The 17,570-nt window shown below is 44.5% G+C and overlaps 1 protein-coding gene across 2 annotated transcripts in view; it reads left to right on the top strand.

Moving 5' to 3' along the window:
• LOC311111943 (neurobeachin-like protein 2) overlaps nt 1–17,570 on the top strand; it is a 106,805-nt gene that overhangs the window by 24,001 nt on the left and 65,234 nt on the right. Inside the window, exons 1-6 of one of the 2 annotated variants that reach the window (XM_084154878.1) lie at nt 7,420–7,507; nt 11,154–11,242; nt 12,119–12,712; nt 13,428–13,509; nt 14,593–14,705; nt 15,141–15,223. In XM_084154878.1, coding sequence (XP_084011004.1) covers nt 7,478–7,507; nt 11,154–11,242; nt 12,119–12,712; nt 13,428–13,509; nt 14,593–14,705; nt 15,141–15,223 — 991 coding nt within the window. In that variant the 5' untranslated portion in view covers nt 7,420–7,477. Of the gene's footprint in view, nt 1–7,419; nt 7,508–11,153; nt 11,243–12,118; nt 12,713–13,427; nt 13,510–14,592; nt 14,706–15,140; nt 15,224–17,570 lie in introns of those variants that run through there. The other variant, XM_084154877.1, reaches the window with a different exon arrangement.

Genomic DNA, 17,570 nt, shown 5'->3' with positions numbered 1-17,570 from the left:
CCCCCTCTTTTACGCTGCTGCTACTCTGTTTATTATCTATGCATAGTCACTTTAACTCTACCCACATGTACATATTACCTCAATTATCTCGACTAACCGGTGCCTCCCTACTGTTATTTTATTTTACTGCAGCTCTTTAATTATTTGTTATTTGTTATTTTTTACTCATCAATTTTTTACTTAACAACAAACTGCATTGTTGGTTAAGGGCTTGTAAGTAAGCATTTCACTGTAAGGTCTACACCTGTTGTATTCGGCGCATGTGGCAAATAACATTTGTTTTTATTAATGGTTGGATCAGAATCGCCGTTATAATCATTGGCCAGTACGGAGAATTAAGTAAAACTACAAGTCCAAATCCCTATCTCCATCCATGGCTAATTTAGGAAAGGGATCATTTTAGATGGCTAGCTAGCCAGCCACCGGAGGACAACAACAACGAGATGCAACAATTCAAGTTGTTTCTGTTAATGAGGTATGTTCTCAAAGCAATTAGATAGGAGCCAAATCCAAGCTGGCTTCCCTTGACACTTTTTTTTTTTCTTCGCCAGGACCATTCACAGTTGATCTCGCTCAGTTTAGCTCAACGCTGATTGGCTAATTTGTATACTTTTTTTGCCAAGGGAGTCCAAATGCTCGCTGGCTTCCCTTGCATTCAATGCTACGGGCGGCAAGAATGTCATACTCGTTTGGACCAGACAGTATCAGATAGATGGCCTACACATAGAGAGACAGAGGGGCACTGTTTGCTCGCTCGGATGCTTTTTCCTGTGAGATACATTCAGCCTCTTGCGAATTGAAGGAAAATTATGAAACACAAAGAGATGAAAAAAAAAATATATATATATAGGTAGGTAGGCTATATGCAAAAGTAGCCGTCATCATTCTGCTTCAAGTTCAGTAGCCATAGGTGCGAGATCAGGTTCGCATGTGGTCTCAATTTAAATAGAGTAGGCTATAGCCTATGTATGGGAGGAGAGGCACGGGGCAGTTATCTTTCCAAGGAAATGTACTTCCTAAATATGATTAGGCTATAGTTTACTACATTGCCTAGAAATAAATATTGATCACCCATAGGCTATTTCTCAGTTTGAAAATCTTCCCACTCCTAAAAGGTAGGCTCAGGGCCGGCCCTGGACGTTCTGCCGCCCTCGGCAAGACAAACATTTCAGAAAGAGAAAAGCTCAATTAATAGGGATAGAATAGCAAAGTCAAAAATGATCTCCTCTAATATTATAGGCTGCAGCTCAGCTTCAGAATGTCATAGAGAGGAATCAATACATCCCCATATGCATCGGAGTCACGTCTTTCGCGGGCATTTTAGAGCTTGTTTGTACCATAAGGCATCACCGAGTTAAGCATCCTTATAGAACGCTTAATATAATTTGGATACGTTTTATGCATTTATTTCAAAATATAAAGCAAACAACAGATATCCTTTTTGCCCTTTTCTTTAACAAAGGGTAGGTGATACCCTCACTCAATTAGAGTCCTGGTTTTAACCAAACGCACCAAGCCCTTCCCAGGCACCGAGGTATTTAATCAGTGCATGCGACAGTATTGGAGTATTTGGCTATACCGACATCTATGGATAGCATAGTTGTGTCTGTCAAACAGGTAGGCTTACCACTTATTTTTTGGAATAGGAAGAAATAGGCTCCAATTATACACTGCTCAAAAAAATAAAGGGAACACTTAAACAACACAATGTAACTCCAAGTCAATCACACTTCTGTGAAATCAAACTGTCCACTTAGGAAGCAACACTGATTGACAATACATTTCACATGCTGTTGTGCAAATGGAATAGACAACAGGTGGAAATTATAGGCAATTAGCAAGACACCCCCAATAAAGAAGTGGTTTTGCAGGTGGTGACCACAGACCACTTCTCAGTTCCTATGCTTCCTGGCTGATGTTTTGGTCACTTTTGAATGCTGGCGGTGCTTTCACTCTAGTGGTAGCATGAGACGGAGTCTACAACCCACACAAGTGGCTCAGGTAGTGCAGCTCATCCAGGATGGCACATCAATGCGAGCTGTGGCAAGAAGGTTTGCTGTGTCTGTCAGCGTAGTGTCCAGAGCATGGAGGCGCTACCAGGAGACAGAACAGTACATCAGGAGACGTGGAGGAGGCCGTAGGAGGGCAACAACCCAGCAGCAGGACTGCTACCTCCGCCTTTGTGCAAGGAGGAGTAGGAGGAGCACTGCCAGAGCCCTACAAAATGACCTCCAGCAGGCCACAAATGTGCATGTGTCTGCTCAAACGGTCAGAAACCGACCCCATTAGGGTGGTATGAGGGCCCGACGTCCACAGGTGGGGGTTGTGCTTACAGCCCAACACCGTGCAGGACGTTTGGCATTTGCCAGAGAACACCAAGATTGGCAAATTCGCCACTGGCGCCCTGTGCTCTTCACAGATGAAAGCAGGTTCACACTGAGCACGTGTGACAGACGTGACAGAGTCTGGAGACGCCGTGGAGAACGTTCTGCTGCCTGCAACATCCTCCAGCATGACCGGTTTGGCGGTGGGTCAGTCATGGTGTGGGGTGGCATTTCTTTGGGGGGCCGCACAGCCCTCCATGTGCTCGCCAGAGGTAGCCTGACTGCCATTAGGTACCGAGATGAGATCCTCAGACCCCTTGTGAGACCATATGCTGGTGCGGTTGGCCCTGGGTTCCTCCTAATGCAAGACAATGCTAGACCTCATGTGGCTGGAGTGTGTCAGCAGTTCCTGCAAGAGGAAGGCATTGATGCTATGGACTGGCCCGCCCGTTCCCCAGACCTGAATCCAATTGAGCACATCTGGGACATCATGTCTCGCTCCATCCACCAACGCCACGTTGCACCACAGACTGTCCAAGAGTTGGCGGATGCTTTAGTCCAGGTCTGGGAGGAGATCCCTCAGGAGACCATCCGCCACCTCATCAGGAGCATGCCCAGGCGTTGTAGGGAGGTCATACAGGCACGTGGAGGCCACACACACTACTGAGCCTCATTTTGACTTGTTTTAAGGACATTACATCAAAGTTGGATCAGCCTGTAGTGTGGTTTTCCACTTTAATTTTGAGGGTGACTCCAAATCCAGACCTCCATGGGTTGATTAAATTTGATTTCCATTGATAATTTTTGTGTGATTTTGTTGTCAGCACATTCAACTATGTAAAGAAAAGTATTTAATAAGATTATTTCATTCATTCAGATCTAGGATGTGTTATTTTAGTGTTCCCTTAATTTTTTTGAGCAGTGTATATGTAATTCTATGATTATGGGCATACAAATTTTTTGGTGCACCCGTGCACATACAGTGGGGAAAAAAAGTATTTAGTCAGCCACCAATTGTGCAAGTTCTCCCACTTAAAAAGATGAGAGAGGCCTGTAATTTTCATCATAGGTACACGTCAACTATGACAGACAAAATGAGAATTTTTTTGCCAGAAAATCACATTGTAGGATTTTTAATGAATTTATTTGCAAATTATGGTGGAAAATAAGTATTTGGTCAATAACAAAAGTTTCTCAATACTTTGTTATATACCCTTTGTTGGCAATGACACAGGTCAAACGTTTTCTGTAAGTCTTCACAAGGTTTTCACACTGTTGCTGGTATTTTGGCCCATTCCTCCATGCAGATCTCCTCTAGAGCAGTGATGTTTTGGGGCTGTCGCTGGGCAACACGGACTTTCAACTCCCTCCAAAGATTTTCTATGGGGTTGAGATCTGGAGACTGGCTAGGCCACTCCAGGACCTTGAAATGCTTCTTACGAAGCCACTCCTTCGTTGCCCGGGCGGTGTGTTTGGGATCATTGTCATGCTGAAAGACCCAGCCACGTTTCATCTTCAATGCCCTTGCTGATGGAAGGAGGTTTTCACTCAAAATCCCACGATACATGGCCCCATTCATTCTTTCCTTTACACGGATCAGTCGTCCTGGTCCCTTTGCAGAAAAACAGCCCCAAAGCATGATGTTTCCACCCCCATGCTTCACAGTAGGTATGGTGTTCTTTGGATGCAACTCAGCATTCTTTGTCCTCCAAACACGACGAGTTGAGTTTTTACCAAAAAGTTCTATTTTGGTTTCATCTGACCATATGACATTCTCCCAATCCTCTTCTGGATCATCCAAATGCACTCTAGCAAACTTCAGACGGGCCTGGACATGTACTGGCTTAAGCAGGGGAACACGTCTGGCACTGCGGGATTTCAGTCCCTGGCGGCGTAGTGTGTTACTGATGGTAGGCTTTGTTACTTTGGTCCCAGCTCTCTGCAGGTCATTCACTAGGTCCCCCCGTGTGGTTCTGGGATTTTTGCTCACCGTTCTTGTGATCATTTTGACCCCACGGGGTGAGATCTTGCGTGGAGCCCCAGATCGAGGGAGATTATCAGTGGTCTTGTATGTCTTCCATTTCCTAATAATTGCTCCCACAGTTGATTTCTTCAAACCAAGCTGCTTACCTATTGCAGATTCAGTCTTCCCAGCCTGGTGCAGGTCTACAATTGTGTTTCTGGTGTCCTTTGACAGCTCTTTGGTCTTGGCCATAGTGGAGTTTGGAGTGTGACTGTTTGAGGTTGTGGACAGGTGTCTTTTTATACTGATAACAAGTTCAAACAGGAGCCATTAATACAGGTAACGAGTGGAGGACAGAGGAGCCTCTTAAAGAAGAAGTTACAGGTCTGTGAGAGCCAGAAATCTTGCTTGTTTGTAGGTGACCAAATACTTATTTTCCACCATAATTTGCAAATAAATTCATTAAAAATCCTACAATGTGATTTTCTGGAATTTTTTTTCTCAATTTGTCTGTCATAGTTGACGTGTACCTATGATGAAAATTACAGGCCTCTCTCATCTTTTTAAGTGGGAGAACTTGCACAATTGGTGGCTGACTAAATACTTTTTTCCCCCACTGTATAGGAGGTCCCTTACCAGGCAGAAGGGAATTTTACTTTAACCCCTGCATCAGAGAGTTACAATGTTGCTATCACATTGCTTACCTATAGTAGGAAACAGAGTTTCTTACCTGTTATCCCACATGGAACGATCCCATAATTGTTACAATTACAATAAAAATAACACTATTATATAACATATTTAACATATATTTTAACTGTAAAAAAGAGTGAGATCATTTGAGCTTTAGAAACAAGTGCTTTCATAAATGCATGGTGGGCCTCGTTCGCTGGAGCAGTGTTTTGCTTGGAATAGACAAGCCATGGGTCTCCACTCTCTCTACGTTCGCCATCCTCCTATTGTAGTGGGCCACCAAAAACTTTAGTTGTCCCTCATCTCTTGGGAAATTCCCCTCTTTATCCTGATGTGGCCCAGCCTGCACTAACATATCCCGTAAAGATCCATTCATATATTTTGGCCACTCACCGGGATCCTTTATATTTTTTGTCTGGGAGTTGGATTTAGCAGCAGCACCACCACTGTCATCGGGGACGGGGAGCGACGAATCTGGGTCCGGGTCCAAGATAGTAGGGTCTTCGCCGGCGTTGTTTGGAGGTGTGGCTAGGCCTGGTGCAACCACCTGTTCTTGTCCAGCCAGAGAGCTGTCATCATCAGTGGAAGTGCATGGCTCGGACTCCTCTGGGTTGCCCTCTTCGCTGCTAGAATCAGCGAACGGGGGCTCGTTGTTCTCGGCGAATGAATGGCCAGTCCTCGGAGGCTTGTCATTCTCCACACTGGCTGATGGACATTGCTGCACGCTGATACAGTTCAGCAGCGAATCTCTTTGGTTTGGAGACTGTGCCTCTTTTCTCATTCGTTTATTTTTTAAATATTCGCTTCCTGATAGTTTTTTTAGACATGGTAGCAAATTGTTTCAAATCTATAGTTTACTTTTAGCTAAAATGATATCCACTAGTAGTAGCTAGCTAACATTAACAGGTTAGGCTACTGACTTCATTACTAATCGTCTTCGTCATACACAAACATAAAAAACAAAACAATCATTTAATTGGCAGATTCATTTGTATTAATGTTTCACAATTGGATAATCCCATATAAACACACAAGTCGTCGGGAACTGCAGCAACGCTATGAGCTGGTGGCTGAGGTGCCTTCGGCAGAGTAGCAGCCAATCAGGGGCGCCGGAAGGCAGCAGCCAATTGTCACAATGCCGGCCCTGGGTAGGCTATAAAAATAGTTTAAGAGAAAGGGCAAGTCTCTCCAACTCTGCTCACTTCAAACTACATCTAGCATATTGGCTGATATAGCCCAGTATTAAATACAGATAACCTAATATAATGGACCACGTGAGAATCTCTTGTAATTATACCTATTTCTGATATTGCCTATAGGGCGAAAAATAGCTGGCAAGTGAGCTGTGTCACATACACCTAAAATAACTTTACGGGACTGCGGTTGGGTTTGGGACCAGTTCTTGCGGTAGCGGGTGGGAGTCAGACAGAAAGCCAGCGGGCGTGGTGCGTTATGAAAATCTGCAGGCGGAGCAGGATGAAGAAATCAGTCCTGTGCAGACCTCTACTGTGGATAACTGACAATGATGTGACTATTTCAAGGTAATTCTATCTTCATGTCACTGAAACAGACAGTCAGGGTATGAGGTGGCTGTTGAAATGAATACAATACGCTGTGTTTATGGAGAGCCATCATGGCTAAACTTGGATCACAGATGACGACTTGAGGGCATAGTATATTTGTACTGAGACTATTTACTTATTCCTTACCGTGCCGAGCAGGTACACATTAGTCAAGTACCTTGTAATGACCGTCATACTGTAGCTATAGTCAGCTTTCCAGTGAACAGATCTAACTCTTCCCAATACAAAACTCATTCAGAAACACTGTTCTTCCTCAGATGTACAGTTTGTGAAAAATACATCTATTATCACCTAGTCAGATATTTTGGGTTCCACAACAACTCATCAGACTGTTCAAACATTTTGTACACCAACTGTTCCCATTACACTCATCCGAGTCATTCTGAGAAGTAGTGTGCTGAGTACATGTAGTGCTAGATAGTTGGAGGATGCTGTTGGGTCGAGCCCTTACCGACATCCCCATCTGCTTCACAAATAGCTCCAGTAACTAAAGAGGAAGAGGTTAGGCCTACTATGAGGATGCTGAGTTTGAGCGGCGCGTGGAGGAAATGTGTTTCGGTTATAGTGACTTGGCATTTCCTGGTTGCTTGACAGAAGGAGAGTGAGACGGAGCGAGAGACAGACAGACAGGCGCTAGTGCTGGTTAGGAGAGAGGGCTAGAGACACACAGGCACTAGTGCTGGCTGGTTAGGAGAGATGTGCTACTCACTACTCTAAGAGGGGCTGAAGGATCCTGTGGGCCTGGTCTGGACCTGCTGTTCTGACTCGGGACCCTGATAACCCAGGACCCAGGAGGGCTCACTGAGACTGTTCTGGCTCTGGACTCCCTGATAACCCAGGACCCAGGAGGGCTCACTGAGACTGGGTTCTTCTGAACCCCTTCTCCCTGCCCTACCAGACACATGCAATGAGACATGGACTGGCCCACAAATGACAGCCAACTGGTAGGCTAATATTATCATTTCATTCTAGATTGATTACAGAAAACCTGAAGAAATAAGCCTAATGTTCAGTCACACACATTGATGCACTGCACCTTACTGTATACAGTGGGGGAAAAAAGTATTTAGTCAGCCACCAATTGTGCAAGTTCTCCCACTTAAAAAGATGAGAGAGGCCTGTAATTTTCATCATAGGTACACGTCAACTATGACAGACAAAATGAGAAAAAAAATCCAGAAAATCACATTGTAGGATTTTTAATGAATTTATTTGCAAATTATGGTGGAAAATAAGTATTTGGTCAATAACAAAAGTTTCTCAATACTTTGTTATATACCCTTTGTTGGCAATGACACAGGTCAAACGTTTTCTGTAAGTCTTCACAAGGTTTTCACACACTGTTGATGTTATTTTGGCCCATTCCTCCATGCAGATCTCCTCTAGAGCAGTGATGTTTTGGGGCTGTCGCTGGGCAACACGGACTTTCAACTCCTTCCAAAGATTTTCTATGGGGTTGAGATCTGGAGACTGGCTAGGCCACTCCAGGACTTTGAAATGCTTCTTACGAAGCCACTCCTTCGTTGCCCGGGCGGTGTGTTTGGGATCATTGTCATGCTGAAAGACCCAGCCACGTTTCATCTTCAATGCCCTTGCTGATGGAAGGAGGTTTTCACTCAAAATCTCACGATACATGGCCCCATTCATTCTTTCCTTTACACGGATCAGTCGTCCTGGTCCCTTTGCAGAAAAACAGCCCCAGAGCATGATGTTTCCACCCCCATGCTTCACAGTAGGTATGGTGTTCTTTGGATGCAACTCAGCATTCTTTGTCCTCCAAACACGACGAGTTGAGTTTTTACCAAAAAGTTCTATTTTGGTTTCATCTGACCATATGACATTCTCCCAATCCTCTTCTGGATCATCCAAATGCACTCTAGCAAACTTCAGACGGGCCTGGACATGTACTGGCTTAAGCAGGGGGACACGTCTGGCACTGCGGGATTTCAGTCCCTGGCGGCGTAGTGTGTTACTGATGGTAGGCTTTGTTACTTTGGTCCCAGCTCTCTGCAGGTCATTCACTAGGTCCCCCCGTGTGGTTCTGGGATTTTTGCTCACCGTTCTTGTGATCTTTTTGACCCCACGGGGTGAGATCTTGCGTGGAGCCCCAGATCGAGGGAGATTATCAGTGGTCTTGTATGTCTTCCATTTCCTAATAATTGCTCCCACAGTTGATTTCTTCAAACCAAGCTGCTTACCTATTGCAGATTCAGTCTTCCCAGCCTGGTGCAGGTCTACAATTTTGTTTCTGGTGTCCTTTGACAGCCCTTTGGTCTTGGCCATAGTGGAGTTTGGAGTGTGACTGTTTGAGGTTGTGGACAGGTGTCTTTTATACTGATAACAAGTTCAAACAGGTGCCATTAATACAGGTAACGAGTGGAGGACAGAGGAGCCTCTTAAAGAAGAAGTTACAGGTCTGTGAAAGCCAGAAATCTTGCTTGTTTGTCGGTGACCAAATACTTATTTTCCACCATAATTTGCAAATAAATTCATTAAAAATCCTACAATGTGATTTTCTGGAAAAAAAATTCTCAATTTGTCTGTCATAGTTGACGTGTACCTATGATGAAAATTACAGGCCTCTCTCATCTTTTTAAGTGGGAGAACTTGCACAATTGGTGGCTGACTAAATACTTGTTTTCCCCACTGTATAGGATTTAACATCTGTTACGCTGCCACTGTTGAGTTGAAAGACCTGAAGTTACACATTAGTCAGTAGTAGTGGTCTTTAAACAGGAGGGTTTCTGAAGTGTGCCTTGGAGCCATACTGGTGCTGCTGCCTGCTGTTGACAACGTAGCTAACTTCCTCTACATGGGCCCGTGGGCGTCTTTCAGGCTGCATGCACCAACTAGGCACACTGTTCATTAGTAAACTAGTAGCAGTTGGAATCTCATGGGAAGTGCCTGACTAATTGTCAGATCATGTGCTGTCACCTGATGTAATTTGGGTGTATTGAGTCAGGCTGTCCCGTGTGGGACCTGTACTCCCTCACTCCACACACCGCCTGATGTGTGGAAAATAACACTCCTCGTTTTCTCTGAAAGAAGTCTTTGCGTCTCTTAAACCGTCAGGCTCTGTGTGAAGTCAGGGGAAGGTCTCATCTTTACCTCAACACCATGAGGTTCTTCTCTCCCTGTAGAATGATGAGCTGATGTAGCATGTCTGTATGACTGTACTGTAGCTATCAAACTAGGTGTAAAGTGTCTCTGTCTCTGTGGCGCTCTAGTTGTTTAGTGACATCAATAGTAGCCTGGGTTCCAGTCTGTTTCTGCTCTCTTGTCAACTCCTTGGCTTGACAATGACAGCAGTGGAGTAGGAAATAGCACAAACAGATCTGGGACCAGGCTAGAAGAGGCTTTGTGAGAGATGGGAAACATAGTGTGACTTGATAGGAGGAGGGTAGCAGGATATGATGAGTCAGATAAGAGCTGCGATATTGACAGAACCTACAGTAGAACTATTTAAAAATGTCTCTGTTACAGAACCTACAGTAGAACTATTAAAAAATGTCCCTGTCTTACAGAACCAACAGTAGAACTATGTAAAAATGTCTCTGTGTTACAGAACCAACAATAGAACTCTGATATGTATAAATGTCCCTGTTAAGAACCTACAGTATAACTATGTATAAATGTCCCTGTGTTACAGAACCTACAGTAGAACTCTGATATGTCAAAATGTCCCTGTCCTCCAGAACCAACAGTAGAACTCTGAGATGTATAAATGTCCCTGTGTTACAGAACCTACAGTAGAACTCAATGTAAAAATGCCCCTGTGCACCAGAACCTACAGTAGAACTCTGATATGTAAAAATGTCCCTGTGCAATAGAGTTCAAGGCCTGTCACCCTGTCCCTTTCCATTTAAAGCACAGTATTTAATAGAGTTGAGGATCGATAAGTCGATTGAGTACATGACTTAATGGGTGATTTTATTTATTTGGCCTATAAAGAAATCTATGTTGTAGCTTGTTACTTTTGTGATTAGTTTTTTTCACAAAAAAGGCTTGAATGCATTAGCTCATATGCTCCTGAATGTGCCATCACTTTCGTAAGGTTGCTGCAACTTCCTGTTGCAACAACAAGAGACGTCAGCCCCCTCAGGTTGTTGTTTTGAGTTTGAGCGCTACACACTGCATAAGTACAACCTGTTAGCACTGTGGTCAGAAAACAACAATCTCAAAACAACCACAGGGTACAATCCCTTTAACGGAATGTTAACGTGTACTGGTCCACATGCACTGTACTTTTTCCATATTGTGACTTCAGAATCAGAAAATGTTATTGCCATGCACCAAATGTTGCCAGGAATGTCCCTTGGGATGTAACTCAGTTGGTAGAGCATGGCGTTTGCAACGCCAGGGTTGTGGGTTCGATTCCCACGGGGGCCCAGTATGTATAAATAATGTATGCACTCACTAACTGATAAGAGCGTCTGCTAAATGACTAAAATGTAAATGTAAAATGTAAATGTGTTGTACACAGAAGCTTAAGAAGCATCAACATGCACAATCACATCAACAATCAACCCAGATCAGACTTGTGACTGGAGACTCATCCTCCATCTCTCTTCCCATCCTCTCCTCCTGCAGAAAGATGTGGGCTGCCTGCAGCAGTGGCTGGAGGCGTTTGTGGCTTCCTTTGAGAAGCTTGTTGATGTGCAGTCACTGGAGCCTCGCAGGTGAGTTGACTGATTGGCTCAAATGTATTTCATACGTCCAAAATTGCAATCTATTCCCTATATAGTGCACTACTTTTGACCAGATCCTAGATCTGTAACAAGGAGAAAATTCAGGGCTCTGGTCACACATAGGGTACCTTGTCTGATACCTTGTCATCTAAAAGGCTTAAAAGAGGAACTGAGCAATTCAATAGTTATAAAAGTACTTCATTTATTTTAAAAACTGAAAACGTAGAAAGTAAAGCACATGGCTCTTCCACATAGTCAGGAAACACCTTCCAGAAAACACAGGCCCTGATTACACATTGCAGGTACCTGTGCCAATTAGCCACTCCCACCAATTGGGCAATATAATGAACAATGCATTACAACGGGAAATGTTTGGAGATGCAGGTTATAGATTAAATGGATGAGTTGAAATAGAAAATAAATAACATTACTTCAGAGTAATCTACAGTTTCAAAATGTCAATAAAAAAAAGAGTAATTTAGTCCATAGTAAAGGGCTCTCCTTCACAGGGTGTCATTTGGGAAACACACATTGACATTTTGAAGTAACATTGAAAGTCAGATTGTAGTCTGCACATCACATTATAGAAGCATTATTAGTGTGCAGGCAGGATGTTTCTTTAATTAATCAAGATGTTACCAAATCCCTGCTGAGGGAGAGATACTGTAGGTACTGTAGGCTACAGGTGGTTTGTGTCAGACTGAGTTAGATGAACCCTGACCTTATTACCAATCCCCCCCCTCCTCCCTCCCCTCCCCCTCCCCCTGCCTACCCCTCCACCTGCCTCCCCCTCTCCCTCCTCCTGCCTCCCCCTCTCCCTCCTCCCTCTTCCTCCTCCTCCCCCTCCCCCTCCTCCTACTTTCCCAGGCTGGAGGACTATATTGCGGAGGTTCCCCTAGTACCCAGGGACGTACTGGTGCTCTTCAGTGACCAGCTATGGCACAGTGCCCTGCACCTCTCTGGGGGCGACAGTAACAACAGCACACTGCACCTCTCTGGGGGTGACAGTAGCAACAGCACCCTGCACCTCTCTGGGGGTGACAGTAGCAACAGCACCCTGCACCTCTCTGGGGGCGACAGTAACAACAGCGCCCTGCACCTCTCTGGGGGCGACAGTAACAACAGCACCCTGCACCTCTCTGGGGGCGACAGTACCAACAGCACCCTGCACCTCTCTGGGGGCGACAGTAACAACAGCGCCCTGCACCTCTCTGGGGGCGACAGTAACAACAGCACTCTGCACCTCTCTGGGGGCGACAGTACCAACAGCACCCTGCACACCTCTGGGGGCGACAGTAACAACAGCGCCCTGCACCTCTCTGGGGGCGACAGTAACAACAGCACTCTGCACCTCTCTGGGGGCGACAGTAACAACAGCACTCTGCACCTCTCTGGGGGCGACAGTAACAACAGCACCCCACACCCCCTGCTGCTCATCAAGTTCTTCATCATCGTCTGCAGGTAGGCCTTATAATAAAGCCCCGGGGCCTCAGTCATCATCATAAGGGTCAGGAGTTTTTCCCCTGACTATGTGAAATGACCAGGTTCTAACAAGGGCTGAGCAGAGTTCTTCCTGGTTGTGGTGAAACACCTGGCTCTGATTTTATAATCATAATGAGGGAGGAAACTAAAGAGTTCTTCCTGGTTGTGGTGAAACACCTGGCTCTGATTTTATAATCATAATGAGGGAGGAAACTAAAGAGTTCTTCCTGGTTGTGATGAAACACCTGGCTCTGATTTTATAATCATAATGAGGGAGGAAACTAAAGTATCTGTTGTTCCTTAATGTTGTCTGTAGTGAAGAACCTGGTTAAACCGTAATCCTATAGCTGTGGTACAAGTCAGCCATGTTCTATGACCCTCAGTTCACCCCTTTGTTGAATAACTCTGCCCATCCTTTCTACCCATGACTGATGCTAGATAACAAGATAAAGAAGCTAGAAGCTGATGCTAGATAACAAGAAAAAAGAGGCTAGAAGCTAATGCTAGATAACAAGAGAATAGAAGCTGATGCTAGATAACAAGAGAATAGAAGCTGATGCTAGATAACAAGAGAAAAGAAGCTAGAAGCTGATGCTAGATAACAAGAGAAAATAAGCTAGAAGCTGATGCTAGAAATCAGTGAGATCAGAGAAAGATTAGTGATGATTTAATGACGTGAGTCTCTGTTCTTCAGGAACATGGAAACCATTGACCAAGAGAAGACCCCAGGCTATGTCTTCGAGACCATTAAACTGTTAAACTTCTGCTTGACTCAGGTAAGACACCACCCTAGATGAATCTTTCTCACACACTTAAGCTACACATTAGACATTTTCAATAATGGATGATCTGCAACCTATACTATATCACTCATGCATAGATAATATACTGTCTATTGAGCCAGAATGATAATATACTGTCTATTGAGCCAGAATGATAATATACCGTCTATTGAGCCAGAATGATAATATCCTGTCTATTGAACCAGAATGATAATATGCTGTCTATTGAACCAGAATGATAATATGCTGTCTATTGAACCAGAATGATAATATACTGTCTATTGAGCCAGAATGATAATATACTGTCTATTGAACCAGAATGATAATATGCTGTCTATTGAACCAGAATGATAATATGCTGTCTATTGAGCCAGAGAATGCAATGGAGATGAGGAGAATACTATCCTATAAATCCACATGACCATTTTTCCACCTAGAAGAAACAGAACTGGTTTCATGGGAATAGAGAAGTGGGTGTGTGGCTGAGCTGTGTGTTGTGGAATGTGTGTATTGTCAGTATTGTTTGTGAAGAGTGTCATAAACAGGAATGTTTATTTAGTAGAAGTGAAGAGTCATAAATAGGAATATTTATTTAGTAGAAGTGAAGAGTGTCATAAACAGGAATGTTTATTTAGTAGAAGTGAAGAGTGTCATAAACAGGAATGTTTATTTAGTAGAAGTGAATAGTGTCATAAACAGGAATATTTATTTAGTAGAAGTGAATAGTGTCATAAACAGGAATATTTATTTAGTAGAAGTGAAGAGTGTCATAAACAGGAATGTTTATTTAGTAGAAGTGAAGAGTGTCATAAACAGGAATGTTTATTTAGTAGAAGTGAATAGTGTCATAAACAGGTATATTTATTTAGTAGAAGTGAAGAGTGTCATAAACAGGAATGTTTATTTAGTAGAAGTGAAGAGTCATAAACAGGAATATTTATTTAGTAGAAGTGAATAGTGTCATAAACAGGAATGTTTATTTAGTAGAAGTGTATAGCTGTTTATTATTTGCTCTGAGATGTCTTTATGTCTTAAAGTCCTCTCAAGGTTAAGTAAATATAAGTGTGTGTGTTTCAGCTGAAGAAGCAGCCTGAGGATCAGTCGTCCCTCCAGACAGTGATTCAGTATGGCCTGATGCTGTTGGAGAGTCTCTTTGACCCCTACCATACATGGAGGAGACGCCTGGCAGGGTAAGAGGGTGTTAGTGTGCCCTACCCATGGTTTGAAGCAGGGTGTTGACCGCCTGTTGGAATGTATGTCAGTATGTCTGTATCTTTGTGTGTGTGTGGTGAGGGACCATGTTGAGGGCAGACTGTATAAACCCAATCCTTAGAAATGACAAGGCCTTATCTCTGCATGTTCATCTGGAGTGGATGCTGGTGTTGTTGACATAACATGAAGCTGCACCAGCTCTTATCTCCAGTCTCCTTAAGGTTGCATTCCAAATGGCACCCTGCCTATTCCCTATACAGTGCACTACTTTTGACCCGAGCCCTGTGGGGCACTACACAGGGAATAGGATGCTATTTGGTACGCAGTCCAAGTCTGTAGGCCTGCTGTAAGTGTGTGTGTGTGTGTGTGTGTGTGTGTGTGTGTGTGTGTGTGTGTGTGTGTTTGTGTTTTAGGGAGGAGGTGAGCATGGTGGAGAGGAGCAAGTATAAGTTCTCCCCTATCCCCTTACCAGAGGAGCTGCCTGCTCTATTCCATGGTGAGGCACCACACACACACTCTCTCACACACACACACACACACAGTGGATTTATCACACACTGATAAGTAACTCACATACCAGTCACAACTTCTGATTTCCTCAAAACCATACTAGTCTCTCCCCCAGACCTCCCTCCTACACCACAGTATCCTGGATAACTTCTCTCACCCAGACCTCCCTCCTACACCACAGTATCCTGGATAACTTCTCTCACCCAGACCTCCCTCCTACACCGCAGTATCCTGGATAACTTCTCTCCCCCAGACCTCCCTCCAACACCGCAGTATCCTGGATAACTTCTCTCACCCAGACCTCCCTCCTACACCGCAGTATCCTGGATAACTTCTCTCACCCAGACCTCCCTCCTACACTGCAGTATCCTGGATAACTTCTCTCCCCCAGACCTCCCTCCAACACCGCAGTATCCTGGATAACTTCTCTCCCCCAGACCTCCCTCCTACACCACAGTATCCTGGATAACTTCTCTCACCCAGACCTCCCTCCTACACCGCAGTATCCTGGATAACTTCTCTCACCCAGACCTCCCTCCTACACCACAGTATCCTGGATAACTTCTCTCCCCCAGACCTCTCTCCTACACCACAGTATCCTGGATAACTTCTCTCCCCCAGACCTCCCTCCTACACCACAGTATCCTGGATAACTTCTCTCACCCAGACCTCCCTCCTACACCACAGTATCCTGGATAACTTCTCTCCCCCAGACCTCCCTCCTACACCACAGTATCCTGGATAACTTCTCTCCCCCAGACCTCCCTCCTACACCACAGTATCCTGGATAACTTCTCTCCCCCAGACCTCCCTCCAACACCGCAGTATCCTGGATAACTTCTCTCCCCCAGACCTCCCTCCTACACCACAGTATCCTGGATAACTTCTCTCCCCCAGACCTCCCTCCTACACCACAGTATCCTGGATAACTTCTCTCCCCCAGACCTCCCTCTACACCACAGTATCCTGGATAACTTCTCTCCCCCAGACCTCTCTCTACACCACAGTATCCTGGATAACTTCTCTCCCCCAGACCTCCCTCCTACACCACAGTATCCTGGATAACTTCTCTCCCCCAGACCTCCCTCCTACACCACAGTATCCTGGATAACTTCTCTCCCCCAGACCTCTCTCTACACCACAGTATCCTGGATAACTTCTCTCCCCCAGACCTCTCTCCTACACCACAGTATCCTGGATAACTTCTCTCTTACAGCCTATGGTCCCAATTTGACTACTCCTTCTTCAAAACAGCTTCCACTGAGTCCCACTATAGACTTCATTCAGCACCCTTGTATTCATATATACCTCTCTCTCTATAGAACTACTCAGACTACCTTTATACTAGCCTGTTTTCCTTAGATTTTCTGTTCCAGTAATATACAGCTTTCCTCTAGGTTGCTCAAGTTGTACTTTTCTCCCTTTGGAGAAACACAGTGGGCAAGAGTCCAGTCGATATGTTCTGTCTTGATCTAAAGTTAATTATGTTATTTTTTAATTAGCAGTGTTCTCTTATAATATAATATAATATGCCATTTAGCAGACGCTTTTATTCAAAGCGACTTACAGTCATGTGTGCATACATTTTTACGTATGGGTGGTCCCGGGGATCGAACCCACTACCCTGGTGTTACAAGCGCCATGCTCTACCAATTGAGCTAGAGAGGACCACTGGGATCTTAGTTTATTAAACGCTTCTATTGATAGTGTCCTTTGATTAGCACGGTGCTAATCTCTAAACCGTGTGGGAAACCTGTCTGGACAAGTTGAGTCTGTAGATTACAGAAAGCTCAACATGACTGTTAACACCATGCTATTGAGAAAGGGCAGTGGTTGGGCTGCATCCCAATTGGCACCGTATTCCCTATATAGTGCAGTGTTTTTGACCAGAAAGTTATGCACTATGTAGGAAATAGGGTTCTATTTGGCACTCCGGACCTACTGTAGGAGTGTGGGATCAAGTGGTGTGTAATACTGCTAGCTGATGTTGGACCTATTACCAAGTCTTATGGGATCTCCATTGTCTTGATACATAGCCTTGCCTAACTAGGACTCAACCCACATCCTTCTGTTTCTCAATGCTGTCCCAGTGTGCCTTGGATTTCCACATCTATTAATGACATCACAGTATACTGGCTGTTGGTTCACAGACAGCCTGTCAAAACACCAACCATCAATGTGTGGCTCACAGACAGCCTGTCAAAACACCAACCATCATTGTGTGGTTCACAGACAGCCTGTCAAAACACCAACCATCAATGTGTGGCTCACAGACAGCCTGTCAAAACACCAACCATCAATGTGTGGCTCACAGACAGCCTGTCAAAACACCA

This window comes from Coregonus lavaretus (assembly GCF_964263955.1).
Source record: "Coregonus lavaretus genome assembly, chromosome: 3".
NCBI classification, from domain to species: domain Eukaryota; kingdom Metazoa; phylum Chordata; class Actinopteri; order Salmoniformes; family Salmonidae; genus Coregonus; species Coregonus lavaretus.
This window is presented reverse-complemented; position numbering and strand designations above follow the sequence as displayed.